At 41.2% G+C, this 17335-nt stretch overlaps 1 protein-coding gene across 2 annotated transcripts; it reads left to right on the top strand.

Annotated features, from left to right (window-relative positions):
- Positions 1-376: 376 nt before the first annotated feature.
- Positions 377-16613, top strand: ZC3HC1 (zinc finger C3HC-type containing 1). 2 transcript variants are annotated; one of them, XM_061165790.1, is made up of 10 exons: positions 377-768; positions 2440-2551; positions 5614-5764; positions 6927-7010; positions 9813-9940; positions 11130-11284; positions 12330-12573; positions 12911-13123; positions 13588-13794; positions 16177-16613. In XM_061165790.1, the coding sequence occupies exons 1-10, from the start codon at positions 617-619 to the stop codon at positions 16243-16245; spliced, it is 1515 nt and encodes a 504-aa protein (XP_061021773.1). In that variant the 5' UTR covers positions 377-616; the 3' UTR covers positions 16246-16613. The 2 variants fall into 2 exon arrangements, with proteins under 2 accessions (XP_061021773.1, XP_061021774.1); XM_061165791.1 differs by lacking the exons at positions 377-768; positions 2440-2551; positions 5614-5764; positions 6927-7010 and adding an exon at positions 7432-7644 and having other exon boundaries at positions 9797-9940.
- The last annotated feature ends 722 nt before the right edge of the window (positions 16614-17335 follow it).

The following is a 17335-nucleotide window of genomic DNA, read 5'->3' as shown; positions in this document are numbered from 1 at the left end:
TTTCTAAATCCACCCATAACACTGTTTCTAAGAAGGATTCGAAATTATTTACTCTCAAGTCGCCATTCTGTCACATGTAAAAAGATACAACTTTAAACCTTTTGAGTTAAATCTTTTAAACCTTCAGTTAAACCTTTTTAAACCTATGAGTTAAAACTTTTAAACCTTATCAGTTAATTACCTTAAGACTAAATTGAGCACCTCACCCCTGCTGAACTTGGAGGTAGCGCTCTAAAAACCTATCAACCCAGGTATGCTCGTACATAAAAGAAACTACTAAACTTCGTGTTTAACCAGAGCCCTCCCGCGAGTTTTTTGTTTTGGGCCACGCTGCACATCACGCGGGATCTTAGTTCCCGCGACTACGGGATCTGAACCCGCCCCCTTCGATGGAAACGCGGAGTTCTAACCACTGGACCTCCTGAGAAGTCCCTAACTCGCTCTAAAACGAGAATTTGCTTCCTTCTAACGAGGCCAAGAAGCGCTGGGCCCCGCGGCGAGACCCCACAGGTCTCTCGGGCTAACAAGCGGGAAGCCAAAGAAAGATCTTAATCGCCCAGAACGGAAGTTCCTGAGCCTTCACACCCGCGGGGAAGTAACTCGGAAACGGACCAAGATGGCGGCGCCCAGTGAGGGGACAGCCTTTGCCTCGGGGGTCGAAAAGAATTGGAGTGCGGTTGTTCGCTCTCCAGAAGGGACTCCCCAAAAAGTCCGGCAGCTGATAGATGAGGGAATTGCCCCGGAAGAGGGAGGCGCCGGCGCCGAAGCGTGAGTGCAGGCTGTGTCTGGCGACGGCAAATTGAAGAGGGTTTAGGGGACTCGGACCAGAGGGGATACCTGGGTCTGTAACTCAGGCGGTGGGGGTGGCTTCGACCCGGGATCTTGAAGAGACTGGGATTACTTCGCCTTGTCGCCTTTAATCTTCTACTCAGGAGATCCTGGATCCCACACCGCGGGCGCAATTTTGTCTTAAGGCAGACTTTTTTTTTTAATAACCGGGGCGGGAGGAAAAGAGGACTGTTAACTGGAAATGCGCACCCGATTTCTCTTGGTTGGACTTCTTAACCTTTTTAAAGTCCTAGACACTTTTGGCGGCCTTGTAAAGTTTATGAACACCTCAGAAAGTTATATTTTTAAATGCATGAAGTAAAATGCATAGGATTATAAAGGATACCACTTACGTTGGAATGCAGTTTATCAGGAAATGAAAGATTAAAGAAGTGATGCAGTAAAACTCTTCATTAGTAAAACGCTTAATTATTTAGTAGTAGATATGTTGTCTACTGTAATTTTGAAGTAGTGCTAAGCTTAAACGGTACATACTCAGTAACCATAATGTGACAAAATATCCGTGAGTTGCATGGTGACAAGTTTACAGGTACTGCTGATGCTACTGTGGTTTTTTAAATTATCTTCATTCATAATGGAAAGAAGTGCTGCATTTCAGTTAGAAGTTACTAAAAGAAATGTCACTGTTTTTCTATCCAAGTTTTTGAATCCTCTGAATTTTTTTCCAAGATTCAACCTCCCTGAGGCTCTCTGTGACTCTCAGAAGGATTGTTAGAATAAATTACTTTGACTTATAATAATTGATGTAATCTTGAAAGTGAAAGTCGCTCAGTCATGCCCGACTCTTTGCGACCCCATGGACATACAGTCCATGGAATTATCCAGGCTGGAATATTGGAGTGGGTAGCAGTTCCCTTCTCCAGGGTATCTTCCCAACCCAGGGGTCAAACCCAGGTCTCCCACATTGCAGGCGGATTCTTTACCAGCTGAGCCACCAGGGAAGCCCTGATGTAATTTTACTTTTATTAAAATTACTTTTGTCTAACACAGTTCCTCCCTTTACCCTATCCAGGCTCTGTTGAAGTGCCTTTCATTGAATATAAAATAATTGTTTTGCTTTGTTTTTTTCCCTTGAATTTTTAAATGAAATAGCCTAAAAATCTTTACTTAGATTTAAATTTTCAAATTAGTTCCTTTGGGGGAAAAGTGGGTATCATGTATCAATCTATGTAGAAATATAAAAACTTATTTTCTGCTGTTAAAAGAGTTGAATTTATAAGGTGGTTCAAGTTGTATAATGGATAGAAGCCTTAAGTCTTGTTTTGTGTTTACAAAAGTTATGCAAAGTGCTGTCAGAGACCAGAGAGTGAGGTAAAACAGTTTACTAGTACAGGATTAGCAGAGCATGGTGGAAGTAGAAATTGCTTGAAACGTAGTTGTGGCCAAACTGTAAAGAGATTTAAATGCCAGACTGAAGAATTTGGATTCTGTGAAACTACTGAAAATGTTAAGTAGAGAAGTGAAATTTAGAAAGTTTAAAATCTAGAGTGGTGTGATTGATATTATGAGGTACAGAGATGCCAGATACAAAATGTTTAGGCAAAGTGATGCCTTGAAAGGATTACCAGTAGTTCTGCCGCTTTATTTTAGGAAGGACACATCTGCCACATTCCAGTCAGTTAATGGATCACCCCAAGCAGAAGAACCTCCGTTGGAATCTACAAGCAAAGAAGCCTTCTTTAGCAGAGTGGAAACATATTCTATATCCTTTTAGGTTCATGTGAGTTGCATGTTCTCCTGCTGCTGAATTGTTTTTTTTTCCCCAGGAATAACACCAGTTACTCTGATGTTTTAGTTTTTAGAATTAAACTTGTTAAGAATTTTTTTAGGAAAATTAGCATCATAAAATACTAAGGGACATTTGACTTCTAATCTTTTTTTTTTTTCCACAGAAGAGAAAACTAAGAGCCTGTGAGAAAAAGGAATAATAACTGACGTTGTTTATAGTGTTTTCATGTTTATTATCACATTTGCGCTTCATCTTAAACATATGAAAATAAGTATTCTTAATCTCATTTTGCAAAAAGGAAACAGTTCAGGTAGATTATTTGATTTACCCTGGGTCAACTTGTTAGTAACTGGTAGAACCGAAATTATGGTGTAAGGCTCTTAGCGCTCAAACCTAATGTTATTTTAGACTATAGTACATTTCCTGTCTCTTTCAAGATTTTCCTCTGTAAGTTATCCATGGTTGCACAACAAATTATCCTCAGACTTAGTAGCTTAAAACTACAAACACTTATTATCTCACGTTTTCTGTGGATCAGCAGTCTAGGCACAGCTTAGTTAAGTCGTATGGTTCAAGGCCTCTCTCAGACTGTCATCAAAGTGTTGGCCAGGGCTAGACTAGTAAAGGATCTACTTCTAAGCTCACTCACGTGGTTGTTGGCAAGATTAATTTCCTCATGGCTATTGGACTGAGGGTTTCAGTTCTTTAATGGCTTTTGACTGGAGCTACATGGGGCTCTCACAGGGATAGTTCACAACATGGCAGCAGACTTCAGTCAGAGTGAGCAAGCAAGAGAGAGCAAGATAAAAGCTAGATTATTTTTATAACCTAGTCTCAAGCAACATCGCATCACTTTTGCCGTTTTCTATTTGCTAGAGTGTTTTTAATTTAAAAGCAATTACAGACTTAATAGAAAAGTTGTACAGGTTACATAGAACCTTCTTTTGAGTACTTGAAAGTAAGTTGCCAAAGTGACACCTCATGACCCCCAAATATTCCCCACAAACAATGACTTTCTTTTACATAACCACAATGAAATCATCAAAATTGGGAAATTCACATAATAAATTACTACCGTCTAACCCTTACATCATAATAATTCCATCAGTTGTCATCATAACCTTCGTAAGAGGATCTAGTTAAAATCTTCACTTTTTCTTTGAATTTCATGACCTTGGTACTTTTGAAAATGATAGGCCAGTTATTTTATAGAGCGTATCTCAGTTTGCATTTATCTGATGTTTGGTTATGATGAGATGCAAGTTGTGATGCTGTGTTCTCATTGCATCCTGTCAGGTGGCACATGGTTTTGATATGCCCCTTTACCCGGATAATCATTTTGATCAGTTGATTAAGTGGGTGTCTGTCGGTGTTTACTGTTGTAAAATAACTTTTTTCTCCTTTGTAATTAAGCTGTTTGGTGGCAATGTTCTTTGAAACTATGTAAATATAATTCCTCATCAAACTTTATATAACTTATTTGTTTGTAGTAGCTTGGTCTCCTGATTTCCTTTTTTATTCAATGGATTTTAATCCATTAGTATTATATTTTGAAATTCCAGTTGCCCCTGATTTGGTGAGTGGGAGGCCCGTGTAGATACTCTTTACACCTCACTTGGCTACAGCACCCCAAGGTGCTCCAGCTTTTTATGTGGACTCCCTCACTTTGATGCCTTGCCCTGAGCTGTCTCCCTCACCCTTCTGGCTTATTCCTCTGCCTTGCACCACCTGGTGGCTTTAGGACTAAATTGTTCAGGAAGGAGAAAGTATTTTAACCATCCTTGTACTGCTGTTCCTTGAATTAATTCCTAATATTGATACAGCATTTAAAAATTATTTCATTTTGTTATTTTTTGTTCTCAGTGAATTTGATTGCCACTTTGATATGATAATTATTTATTTGACCTAAGCTAGGTAAGTGATTCTCTTTTTAAAAAATTTATTTAGTTTTTAATTGAAGGATAATTGCTTTACAGAATTTTGTTGTTTCCTTCTTTTATTCTACAGAATCCAAACTCCTTTAACATTTATATCTAGATTCTATTTCTTTTTTTTTTTAGATTCTATTTCTAGCCTTCAGTCCTTTTGCTGCTATTAAAATGTTTTCAAATTCCAATATCCCTCATAAAAATACAGAACTTTTCTGCAACTTTCATGTTTTATTCTTTTTTTGTATGTGTGCTCTATAAAACAAGAGCTCTATAGGTAAACAGAAAAAACCGAGTGTTGAATGTTAAAGATCAATAAATGTTTTTTATTTTATACTTGTAGATGCTCTTAATGCTCTCAGCCTATTTAAAACACACATACCACCTACACACATTAGTATATAACAGTCAAATTTAGGGCAGGGATGAATAATGAATATTTTTAATTTTACTGACTTTATTCTTCAGAAGGTAAAAGTAGGGCAGCACAGATGAGCGATAAATATTTCTGTTGTTTGACCTTCACCATCCCTTGTTGCTCAGGCAAACCATCCCTTGTTGCTCAGGCAAATCCAGGTATTTCACTAGTGTTTTCAAATCCTTAGAATTTTTTTATTTTATTGTATTTATTTATGGCTGCACTGGGTCTTTGTTGCTGTATGCAGGCTTTCTCTAGTTGTAGCAAGCAGGGGCTACTCTTCGATACAGTGCACGGGCTTGTCATTGTGGTGGCTTCCGTTGCAGAGCATGGTTTCTAGGGTACTCTGGCTTCAGTAGTTGTGGACCTCCGGCTTAGTTGCTCTGTAGCACGTGGGATCTTCTTGGACTAGGGGTCAAACCTGTGTCCCCATCATTGGCAGGTGGACTCCCCAACACTGGACCACCAAGGCAGTCCCTAGTATTTCATATTAAGCAAAATAGAATGGCTTCTCTACTCCATCACACAACTGATAATAATAAAAAACATTTTAAGCATATAAAATATATAGGGCTTCCCATAGCTTTTCCTCTGAATGTGTTTATTCCTAAATATACTAAGAGTGAATTAAAGTTTTCATTTCTGACTTGTTCATTTTAATGTACTCATGTTTTTCTTAACATGAATACTCTCTGAAATGGGCAGGCAAGCCCTCTGAGCTGTCTCCCTTGGTCTGTGCAAAATATGGCTGGGTCACAGTTGAGTGTGATATGCTGAAGTGCTCCAGCTGTCAGGCTTTCCTCTGTGCCACTTTACAACCAGCTTTTGATTTTGACAGATGTAAGTATAAAGTACAAATTACATTTTTCTCCAAGTTCAAAGATATCTATGCTAGCTTTTCTGAAAATACTAGCAACTTGTGTTTGATCAAGAATGTGTCCTTCTATATATAACAAGGTAAATTTGTGATTTTCTTCACCCTAATTATTAGCTTCAGTCATTACTTTTTTTTTTTTAAAGCTCAGCTACTTTAGAGTGAACCTGTCTTTATGCATTCTGGGAAACTAACAGCAGTATGTTTATATTAGGATTCTGAAATTTATACTTTAGGCTAAGAAACACAGGGCATTAATGAAGGCTCACATTTTGGAATGCTCTGCCTTATAAAGATACATAATAGCTCCTTGTTAACTGGTCTTAGAATCTTGATTTAAAACTTGTGACAAATATTAAGATGATGCAGTTACTAATATTTCATATCTTTAAAAATTGCCTTAGTTATTTTTATTTTTAGTTGTATCTATACTCTTAAAGGCTCTTGGCCATTAGATTTTTGAATCTGTGATAGTGTTTTTTTATTTATTTATTTTTTCATTTATTTTTATTAGTTGGAGGCTAATTACTTTACAATATTGTAGTGGTTTTTGTCATACATTGACATGAATCAGCCATGGATTTACATGTATTCCCGATCCCGATCCCCCCTCCCACCTCCCTCTCCACCCGATTCCTCTGGGTCTTCCCAGTGCACCAGGCCCGAGCACTTGTCTCATGCATCCAGCCTGGGCTGGTGATCTGTTTCACCCTGGATAATATACATGTTTCGATGCTCTTCTCTCGAAACATCCCACCCTCGCCTTCTCCCACAGAGTCCAAAATTGCAGCACTATTTATAATAGCCAGGACATGGAAGCAGCCTAGATGCCCATCAGCAGACGAATGGATAAGGAAGCTGTGGTACATATACACCATGGAATATTACTCAGCCATTAAAAAGAATTCATTTGAATCAGTTCTAATGAGATGGATGAAACTGGAGCCCATTATACAAAGTGAAGTAAGCCAGAAAGATAAAGACCATTACAGTATACTAACACATATATATGGAATTTAGAAAGATGGTAATGATAATCCTATATGCAAAACAGAAAAAGAGACACAGATGTACAGAACAGAATTATGATAGTGTTTTTTAAGGCATTGTTACCTCTGTGGGTTTCAGATAAGGAACGATGTGCTGAGCTGAAGAAAGCCTTATGTACTGCCCATGAGAAGTTCTGTTTCTGGCCAGACAGCCCCTCTCCAGGTACTTATTCCCAACATTTCCCAATTATCATCTCTTTGGTCATTGCATTTTAGTATTGTCTATTTCTTTGTATAAATCTAGTTTTTGAAGTTTCTTTCTCCTCCTTTCTATTTGTCCTTTACAAGAAGAACTGACATTAATTTATTCTTATGTCATTATTTTATTAAATGCATTTGACATGACAGAGATTAAACCATGCATACATTATCCTGTTTAATCCTTGCAGGGGCCCTGGGAGGTAAATATTATCAATCTGATTCTTAGATAAGGAAACTGAGAATCAGGTATCTTAAAACCAACTAGTGAGGAGCCATAGTTTTATCTAGTTTTATATATCTAGTTTTATCAGCCACTAGTTTTATCTGATTTCAAACTCTCTGCCTTTCTCACCGTAGCACACCAGCCCCATGTGCTGCCCAGGCTTCCTGGTACACTAATGGCATTAATGGTGGCAGTTAAACAGGGTCAGTTGCTAAGGAAGACTCACAGGACTGCACATGAGAGTGATCACAAATCTACAGTTTATGACAGTCAAGCAGCACAACATAGCAGTAGCACTGAAGTGAAGGTATCCCAGGGGCTTCCCAGGTGGTCCAGCGGTAAAGAACCCACCTGCATACAGGCGATTCCAGAGGTGAGCCCCAGGTTGGGAAGATCCCCTGGAGGAGGAAATGGCAACTCACTCCCATACTCTTGCCTGGAAAAATCCCATGAACAGAGGAACCTGGCAGGCTGCAGTCCATGGGTCACAAAAGAGTCGGACATGACTTAGTGACCAAACAACGACAACAAAGGATATCACAGCCAAGGACTCCCCCATCTTAAGGAGTCTGGAGAGGCCAGGTGCAGGCTCCTCTTGAACTTCCCTTAGAAGAGCTGTGGCAGTATGCCCTTTCTCTCGAATCAGAAACCACTCGTGTGCACAAAGCTCTTCAGAACAAGGGAGCCTAAAATGTAGTCTTAGGTGGTACTTGTTTATATTTTGCTGGTCTCGGAGGCATATTGTTGAGTAAAGCCTCAAGAGCAGAGCCTTCTGAGGCGCTCACCAAGACCAGAGACAAAACTCTTTGGACCCATAGAACATGTCTCTTTGTTTTATTTTTAACTTTTTAAGTAATTTCTAAAATTTTAGTGTTTCAAGTATAAAAAAAATGTAAATAGTAATATAAGAAGCATCTCTGTATATACCACCCAGCCTCACCAATTACTAACATTTTGCTACCCTTGTAAACACCCACCTTGCATTCTTTCTGTTAATGAGGAAGAATTACAGGTAACAGCTGTGTAGTCCTCTCCAGTCTCATTCCCTGCCTCCCTGTCCTGCAGTAACTACTATCGTGAATTTAGTGACCATGATTTGTTTACATGGTTTCTGTATCTACAACATTTTCAAGTATGGCATCATCGACTCGATGGACATGGGTTTGGGTGGACTCCGGGAGTTGGTGATGGACAGGGAGGCCTGGCATTCTGCGGTTCATGGGGTCGCAAAGAGTCGGACACGACTGAGCGACTGAACTGAACTGAGAGGCAGTATAGCTGGTACTATTTATTTGTTTTAAATTTTCTATAAATGTTATCATTCTGTATATATTCTACAACCTATCCTTCATAGGGGGAGTCAGCTTTTTTGAAATTAGTCCATGTTGTCACATGTAGCAGGCTTAAAGCTTTATAATTGGTAGAACCATCTAAAATTTTAATCGGAGAGCTGAGGAATAGTGTTTATCTAGTTGGTTCTCCCTTTGGGAACACTGGCTTATTCATTTTAGAACCTCCTGTCAGACCCTCTTTCTACATTCTTGTTGTGTGTGACTGTAATTTGAACACCCTTTTCACCAAATTACGTGTCATCACAGGTGTTAATCAAGGTTTCATTCTTGGTACACTTCCTACTTACTCTAGCATAGTGGCTGTTTCTCTGCTTACACAGATTTTGAGCTTTTGGATGTACAGATTAATGTTTTTAATCAAAGTTGGGAAGTTTTCAGATCATATTTCTTCAAATATTGTTTCTGCCCCTTTCCCTCTCTTCCGGGTCTCCCATTATGCAGCTGTTGGTGTGCTTGATCCCACAGGGTCCCACAGGCCTCTGTTCATTTTCCTTCCTTCCACATGGATGCTGCTTCTTGCCATCCTTGTGCCACTGATATCTTGGAGGGATTACTACTTCAGATCACCCCACTGTCTGCTAAGCTTATTTCTTTGCATCCAGGCTGACCCCTTATTCTCTAAACTAGTGCATATATTCTGTATTTTTCCTTTAAAAAAATCTTCCAGTAGTTTCTCATCAACGTACATTAATTATGGCCTGACTGCTGTCTATACTTTAACCTTCTCTTTGATTCGGCTCCCCACAGGAATAGTGTGTTCCAAGTCTGAGAAACTATTTAGAATTCCCCACATATGCTGTCCCTTAGGGCTTTACTTTTACACACTGTTGTTGGTCTTTCCAGTTCAGCTAAGACCTGACTGCTTCTGAGAAACCGTTCCTGAGACTCTGCTTTCTAAATATAATCGCAGGGACTAACCTGGTGGTCCAGTGGTTAAGACTCCATGCTCCCAATGCAGGGGGTATGAGTTCAATCCCTGGTCAGGGAACTAAGATCCCGCATGCCCCACAGTGCAGCCAAAAAATAAAACAATCACAAAAATATCATCACAGCCCTATCCAAAAAAAAATAGTTAATTTCTTAATATTATCAAATATCATCAGTTTTACATTTCCCCTGCTGCTCTATACATGCTTTCTTTTTTAAAATAATTTTCACCAGTATCATCTTCAGTTTACTCTTTCCACAGATCGATTTGGGATGTTGCCATTGGATGAGCCCACTGTTCTTGTTAGTGAATTCCTAGATCGTTTTCAAAGCCTTTGTCACTTGGATCTCCAGCTTCCTTCCTTGAGGCCAGAGGACATAAAAACTATGGTGAGTTTTTCTTGGCTAGCATACAGTGGCCTTCAGTTGTCACCAGCATGAAGCATTTCTTTTAATGACCAGAGGATGAAGATAGCTAAAAGAGAACTACTTGTTTGTCTCTCAACTGACCTTTTCCAATCTCTACTGGAAAGGTGACTCGAGGGTTTAAATAAATGAATTCTATTTACACTTTTAGATATGATGCTCTAAGTGGCATAAATTCAATTTTATCTCAATTTGTTACATAAATACTTAACAGAAGATACTGAAATGTGGCTTCATATGGCTTATTGCATACTATTTTTAAGACAGACTTAAACTATAGGAAATAGAAGCTATTGTTTTGCTTCTTCAATTGAGAAGCTATTGTGTATTTTAGCATCAGACTATTAACATCTGATGCCTGTTATAAATGTCTGCTTGTCCCTAGCCAAGGCAAGTTTTCTTCACCCTGTCATGGTTCTGTATTATTCTTAGAACAAAAGTGAAGATTCTGGCAAGCTCTTTTGTTGTGTCAAAAGTAAATTCAGGGCTTCCTTGGTGGTTCGGAGAGAAAGAATCCACCTGCTAATGCAAGGGACACAGGTTTGATCCCTGGTCCAGGAAGATCCCACATGAGGTGCGATAGTTAAGCCCATGTGCCACAACTATTGAGCCTGTGCTGTAGAGCCCAGGAGCCACAACTGTAGTGAGCCCGTGTGCCTTAATGACTGAAGCCCACACACCATGGAGCCCGTGCTCCACAATAAGAGAAGCCAGCGCAGTGAGCAGCCTGCACACTGCAACTAGAGAGAAGCCCAGGCAGCAACGAAGACCCAGCACATCCAAAAATAAAGTAAATTCAGTGTCAGGGCAAGATATAAGATATAAGTGGTAGTCATCATTTGGTTTTGAAGTTTACAGATTTCAGAGAAAATATGGAGTTGGTGATTTGAAAGCAAGTTGGTACTAAGAAAAGATGATGTAGTTCCAGGAAAACTGTTCCCTTTCTCATAGCAGATCCTGGGCAGGTCAGGAAGTGCTTATGGATACCTTAGCCTCTGCTAGAAATAAGTCTACTTGAGTGAAGAGAATTGTCTTTGTGTTTATCATTTTTTCCATGATTTTTGCCTTGTACCATATAGATGCATCATTATCTATGGCTTCTGTTCATGGTGGTTGATATTTGTGTAAGTCTTTCATATTGGTTCCTTTGTAGTGCTTGACAGAAGACAAGATCAGTCTTCTCCTGCACCTGCTTGAAGATGAACTTGATCACCGGACTGATGAGAGAAAAACTGCAACCAAATTAGGCTCAGACATCCAAGTGCACGTCACTGCCTGTATTCTCTCCGTGTGTGGCTGGGCGTGTAGGTTAGCGAATGTGCCTGGGGACATAAACCGTGATGACACTATCAGTTCAGTCACTCAGTCGTGTCCGACTCTTTGCAACCCCATGAATCGAAGCACGCCAGGCCTCCCTCTCCATGTATATCAGTTACTCTTAGCATTTGTAGATCACGTGGTGTTTGTGTGAGAAAGGCAGTGACAGAGAAAACCTAAGTGGGTGGAAGAGGGATAGTAAGAATTAGCAACAAAACCAGAGTTAGAACTCAGGAATTTGTGAACACACCTAAACTTTGTTTCTTTTACTGTCACTTCCCAGTAGGAAATTTGTGTTCCTGTAAACAGTGAAGCTCCTTTCTAGTTTTAGAAAGGAAAAATCAGTTTAACTGATGAAATCTACCAAGGAAGCACCAGCTGAATCCTCTAGGCCCCAGCTTGGTGTTTCCATTTCAGCTGCTCAGTTTGGCACAGAATCCTTCTGAGACAGAAGACTGTCAGACTAATTTTGATTTACTTTAAATATGCTTTCTTTGGTACATTAAGGACTATTCTTCTCTTATAGGGAAAAACTCTAAGGGACATGAGAAATTTATAAAACATACCTTTAAAATGGGGCTTCCCTGGTGGTTCAGACCGTAAAGAATCTGCCTGTAACACAGGAGATCTGGATTTGATCCCTGGGTCGGGAGGATCCCCTGGAGAAGGGAATGCCTACCCACTCCGGTATTCTTGCCTGGAGAATCCCGTGGACAGAGGAGCCTGGCAGGTTACAATCTATGGCATTACAGAGAGTCGGATACAACTGAGTGACTTAACATTTTCACCTGTGAAATAATCTTGCCATAGATGGCACACTAAGACCCCTAGATCTTTCTATAGGAAATTTGTAAGAGGTGATGAAGTTAGGTCCTGAGATTGGAGGACAGGGGCCCTGAGAGGAGGTGGTCCCCAGGCCATTGAACTGCCCAGAGATTTGTTTGATGAGATTAAGCATACTCACAAATCATTATGTTTAGTCCCTTGGCAGTATTACCTTCTGAGAAAACTCACTCTCTTTTCTTTTCTTACCTAGTTCTTTGTTGGAACCCATGCAGCTCTCCCTGATAACTTGTTCACAGTGTATGAGGAAGGTGGGGCTCTGGGGCTTTCAGCAGATCGAGTCGTCCATGACTGACCTGGACGCTTCCTTGGGCCTGACCAGCTCCCCTGTCCCGGGCTCTGAGGGCCGGCCAGAGCGCTCCCCTCTGGTGCCTGAGTCTCCTCGCAGGATGGTGACTCGGAGCCAGGATACCATCTTTTCCCCAGGCTCAGAGCAGGTATAGACTCCTTTGGCTTGTTTGGGGTGGACTTTTTAAAAACATCATTCTTACCAAAAATGTTGGTGAAAAATTGGAAATTAGTTTAGGTTAATTGATCAGAATACCATAGAATGGTTTTATTCACTAGTTGCAGTGGAGATGCTAAATTCATTATTTTGTATGGAAATCTATTATTCTTTGAAGAGTTCAGTTACACAGTTCAGAAACTAAATTTTTATACTTTTTAAAATGTTAAAAATCAATAAATAAAATATTAGCTTTCACATACTTCTAGAAATATTTCTCCTGACCATAGTCATTAATGTCATTGTCCAACATCTCCCTTTTCCTTCAGGCTGAAAAGAGCCCAGGTCCCATCATCTCTAGAACTCGGAGTGGGGACTCATCCAGTCCTGTGGACCGTCCTGAGCCGGAGGCCGCTAGCCCCGCCACCAGAACCCGCCCAGTGACCCGCAGCATGGGAACAGGAGAAAGCGCCGGCCTGGAAGTGCCATCTAGTCCTCTTCGAAAAGCCAAACGGGCTCGCCTCTGCTCTTCCAGCAGCTTGGTGAGCCCACCTGCGTGCTTGGAGGTCCCTGAGCACGGCAGCATGCGAGCTCTCACTGTGTATACAGCGTGGAGAAGCAGGCGTGAGCCAAGCCTGGTCCTGCAGCTGTAGGAGGCTGTGGGAATAAGTTTAAAGATGGGACAGTTGGGTGACTTGAAGGGAAAAAAATTAAGGGTTTTGCCTTTTGTTTCTTTGGGATGGCTACTGGAGACATGATAAATTTGTCTAGCCCAAGGGGCAGTAGTGAGAAAGGGGAACAGACCTGATAAGTTGTGGTTTAACACAAAGGGAGTGAAGGAATTTTTAAAATGAGAGGGAAGTAGATGGACAGAGTTTAAAGGAGAACATAAAACTAGAAATGTGAACGTTGTGAGATTCTGAATTTTACGACTTAGAGCAGAGCCTCCTTGAACTTACACAGTGTCTGCCTTCATTAACACTGACTGCTCTGACTCCTTCCTCAGGACGCCTCTTCCCGAAGCTTCTTTGATCCCACGTCTCAGCATAGAGACTGGTGCCCTTGGGTGAACATCACACTCGGTAAAGAAACCAGGGAGAATGGTGGCACTGAGGTGGACGTCAGCACTCCGGCAGAGCCAGGCTGGAAGGCAGTGCTGAACATCCTCTTGGCCCACAAACAGTCTAACCAGCCTGCTGAAACCGACTCCATGGTGAGATAAGCCGTTGCCCTGATCATGTGCAGCACTTGCTGTTTATGAGATGAGGAGAAGAGGCTGTTCCTATAATTAGCACTCTGCCTGCCCACAGTTTTCACAAGTCAAGATGGACTCAGTCTGGGTTCATCCTAGAGAACAGACAAGGGACTGGCTCACTCCTTCTGCAGTTTAGCATTTGGCATTCCACCAAATTTTGATAAATTCTTTGTCTTCTCAACTTAGATGACTCGAAGTAGAAAAGGGATAGAGAAACAGCAAGAGGTAACAGGCTGCTGCTCCAGCCTCGTGTTGCAGAGTAGCTACTTTTTCCATCTGAGTTGCTGTCTCTTAGACTTGGAGCCCTGGCCAGTTAACTTAGCTGTCTGGACAGAGCTCTGTACTCTGCTACCATGAACACAACTTAATTTCTCATGGTGGGCACGTTACTTTGCTGTGTTCCGAGGCCCCAGGCTTGTGCACTGACCCTCAGCTGCCATCACACGAATGACTGCTGCTGGTTCCACTTGTGGGTAAAAGCAAACCCATCACAAAAGCTAAGAAAGCAACTCAAGCGTTTGCTCTATGCCAAGGATGGAAGTGAGAGGATGGTGGGCATTAAGGAATCATGAAAACCGCATTCGCTTTCCTTTGCTGGCGCATTCCCAAATTTGCCATGTCACCTGCTTGGTATAAATATAGTAATTTCTGACTTCTGCTGCCTCCAAGGACAAAGTAAAATAATACTTGCCAGCAGCTGTTTATCAGAAGCATTCCAATTCATGGTTTTGTAGGGTTACAGGATTCCACTAGAGGGAGCTGCTGTGATGCTAAAAGCTCAAGAATGTACATTCATACCCTTAGTAAATATGCAGATGATGGTTTTCCAAGTTTTTGCCAAAAAAAAAAACCTACATTTTTCTAGTTTAAGACCTTGAAAATACGTAAAGCTATCTGAAGACAAATGTTTTGGCCCACCTTTCAAATGGGAGAGATTAGCTCTGTCTTTGCACATGAGTTCTCTCTGCCTGGGTCTTCATGAAAAATGTATGGCAGTTCTGATTGACTCCCCTCTGTCACTGTCATGCTAACTTGGAACCCCACAGGGCATTTTCTTTTTTTGGTAGTGGGAAAATTTGGCCTCATAACTGGCCCTGAGTTCTGGAACTTTGAAGGTCTGTTTTGGCAACTTGTCTGATAAGATTCCCCACAGCTGTTGTGTGACTGGGAATTATAAAACTTAAGAGGCTCTCCTGTAAAGAATCTTGAAGCTAAAAAAAAAGTTTACACTGTTTTCCAACTTAAATTTCTTTCAATTTTGTCACTCTATTAACTAAATTGCCCTCAGTCATGAGTAAGAGTTCAAGCTTTGCCCTCCTAGAGCTTTATTTTATTAAGACATTCAGCCACAAAGAGGTAAGAAAACAGTGAAAATGTCATCTTCTGTCAGACATTGGAGGGAACTTTGTGGGTTATCTTGTTAGATGTGTTTGTGCTCTCACCAAGACCCTGTGCTCTTCTGTGACTCTCCAAGGCAAAGAGAACCAAGTGTTCTGCTTTCCTGAGAACTTTTATCTCTCAGTGAACTGTTTTGTCTCCCTGTAACACCATTTCTCAGAATCTCAGATCACTTCACAGGCATGATCAAGTGGCAGTGAGATTCTTCCTATTATTAGCTCTGCTGGCTGAAACAGGAAGCTGAGAAGGCCAAGGTCATAGCTTAAACTCTTCAGAGTCATTTAACTTTGTTTCATTCCTCAACCTTAGATTATTCCATAAACACCAGCTTGGCACCTATGACTATGAACCCTTGTTCACAGGGCCAGTTCAGCAGTCACAGATGAGAAGTCAGTGCACGGTGTGTGGTGCTACATGATGGCGGGTCACACGTGTCATCCTCTCATACAAAGATGAGGACACGTACGAATGCTTGGAGGAGGACATAAGCCGTACTGTGGAGGCTCCGAGCGTGTTAGCAGTGGCATCACAGCAGACTCAAGCTTCTTGATTCTTAGTCTGGCTTTTAGCTATACCCACTCCAGTGTTCTTGGGCTTCCCTTGTGGCTCAGCTGGTAAAGAATCCGCTTTCAATGCGGGAGACCTGGGTTTGACCCCGGGATTGGGAAGATCCCTTGGAGAAGGGAAAGGCTACCCACTCCAATATTCTGGCCTAGAGACTTTCATGGACTGTACAGTGCATGGGCTCTCAAAGAGTCAGACATGACTGAGCGATTTTCACTTTCACTTTATGTATAGCACAGTATACAATTAACTTGTTTTATTCACTCCTATACATATCTAGATCATTGTGGGAGAAATTTATAGACCACACCTTAAAGCTATTACCCTTTGTCTCTATAAAGAAATTTAATCTCTAATAATGAACTTTTCTATCTACAGAGTCTCTCTGAGAAATCAAGGAAGGTATTCCGAATATTCCGGCAGTGGGAATCTCTGTGTTCATCCTGAAGATATCCCAGCCCTTCTTGCAGAGAAGTGGAATGAGTGGCTTTGAGAAATAAAGCCTAAATTCCTTTTTGAGCAGCTGATGCTAAGTTTTTCTCCATTCTGGTTTAATCACAAGGAGCCCCTGCCCTTCCAAAGACATGTGTGTCACCGCCTGCATCTGACAAGAGGAAGCCTGTTTGCAGCATAGGGATGTGCAGGAGAGGCAGGCCGAACCTGGCTCTGGTAAAGGAGTGCATGATTCCAAAACTCCCCAGAGGACCCTGGCCTTGAGTGGTTTTCTTGTCTGAGGTCGGGGCAGTGTTTGAAGACTCTTATGTCCCAGGAATATGTCAGTGTGTGTTAATAAAACATCTGTTAAGGTTCTTACAGTTGGAGAACTATTTTCCTCCTGTCTAATGGGCTGATATAAAGGAAGCTGAGACTGAGAAAACTACTACAGTGGAGCAGTAAATAAAGACAGAATTTTAGTTTTCAGATTGGCTGCAAAGCCTGGAATTTATCTGTGATTCTAGTCAAAGAGGTATTCCTGAACAGAGACAAGACATTGTTCCCTGCATCACCAGACCTCCTGATGCGTTATAGTGAATGGTAAGCTCATGGTTCTCTCCCTTCACTTGTTCCCTGCATTACCAGATCTCCTGATGTGTTATAGTGAGTGGTAAGCTGATGGTTTTCTCCTTCACTTGATAATAACAAGAATGAGAGAAGCCAAAGGGAGGAAGGCTCTTCAGAAGAGACCCCCTCTGTGTGCCTTCCAGTGCAAGGCTCCCCTGCGTGGGGCTCCCCAGGGCTCTTTCACTGCCCGTGGGGAGTTGTCTCCAAAGTGGAGAAGTTGACCCTGGCCTGCCCCAACTAAATAGACTACCCACCAAGAGAGCGACCATGAAGGAAACTAGGTATTCTGCCAAATGTCATATTTTGTTTCAGTAGCTGCGGTAGGTTGGTTTTATAACTCACTTCTTTTATACTGAAGTATTCTAGGAACATAGTATGTAATATAATACTCCACCCATGCTAAACTTTATACCTCTTAAAAAAAAATATTTTTTCTATGTATTGCCCCCAACAAAATAAACCCTTAGTATCATCT

This window comes from Dama dama, chromosome 18 (genome assembly GCF_033118175.1).
Source record: "Dama dama isolate Ldn47 chromosome 18, ASM3311817v1, whole genome shotgun sequence".
Lineage (NCBI taxonomy): Eukaryota > Metazoa > Chordata > Mammalia > Artiodactyla > Cervidae > Dama > Dama dama.
The sequence above is the reverse complement of the archived record's forward strand: the minus strand, read 5'-3'. Positions and strand labels throughout refer to the sequence as shown.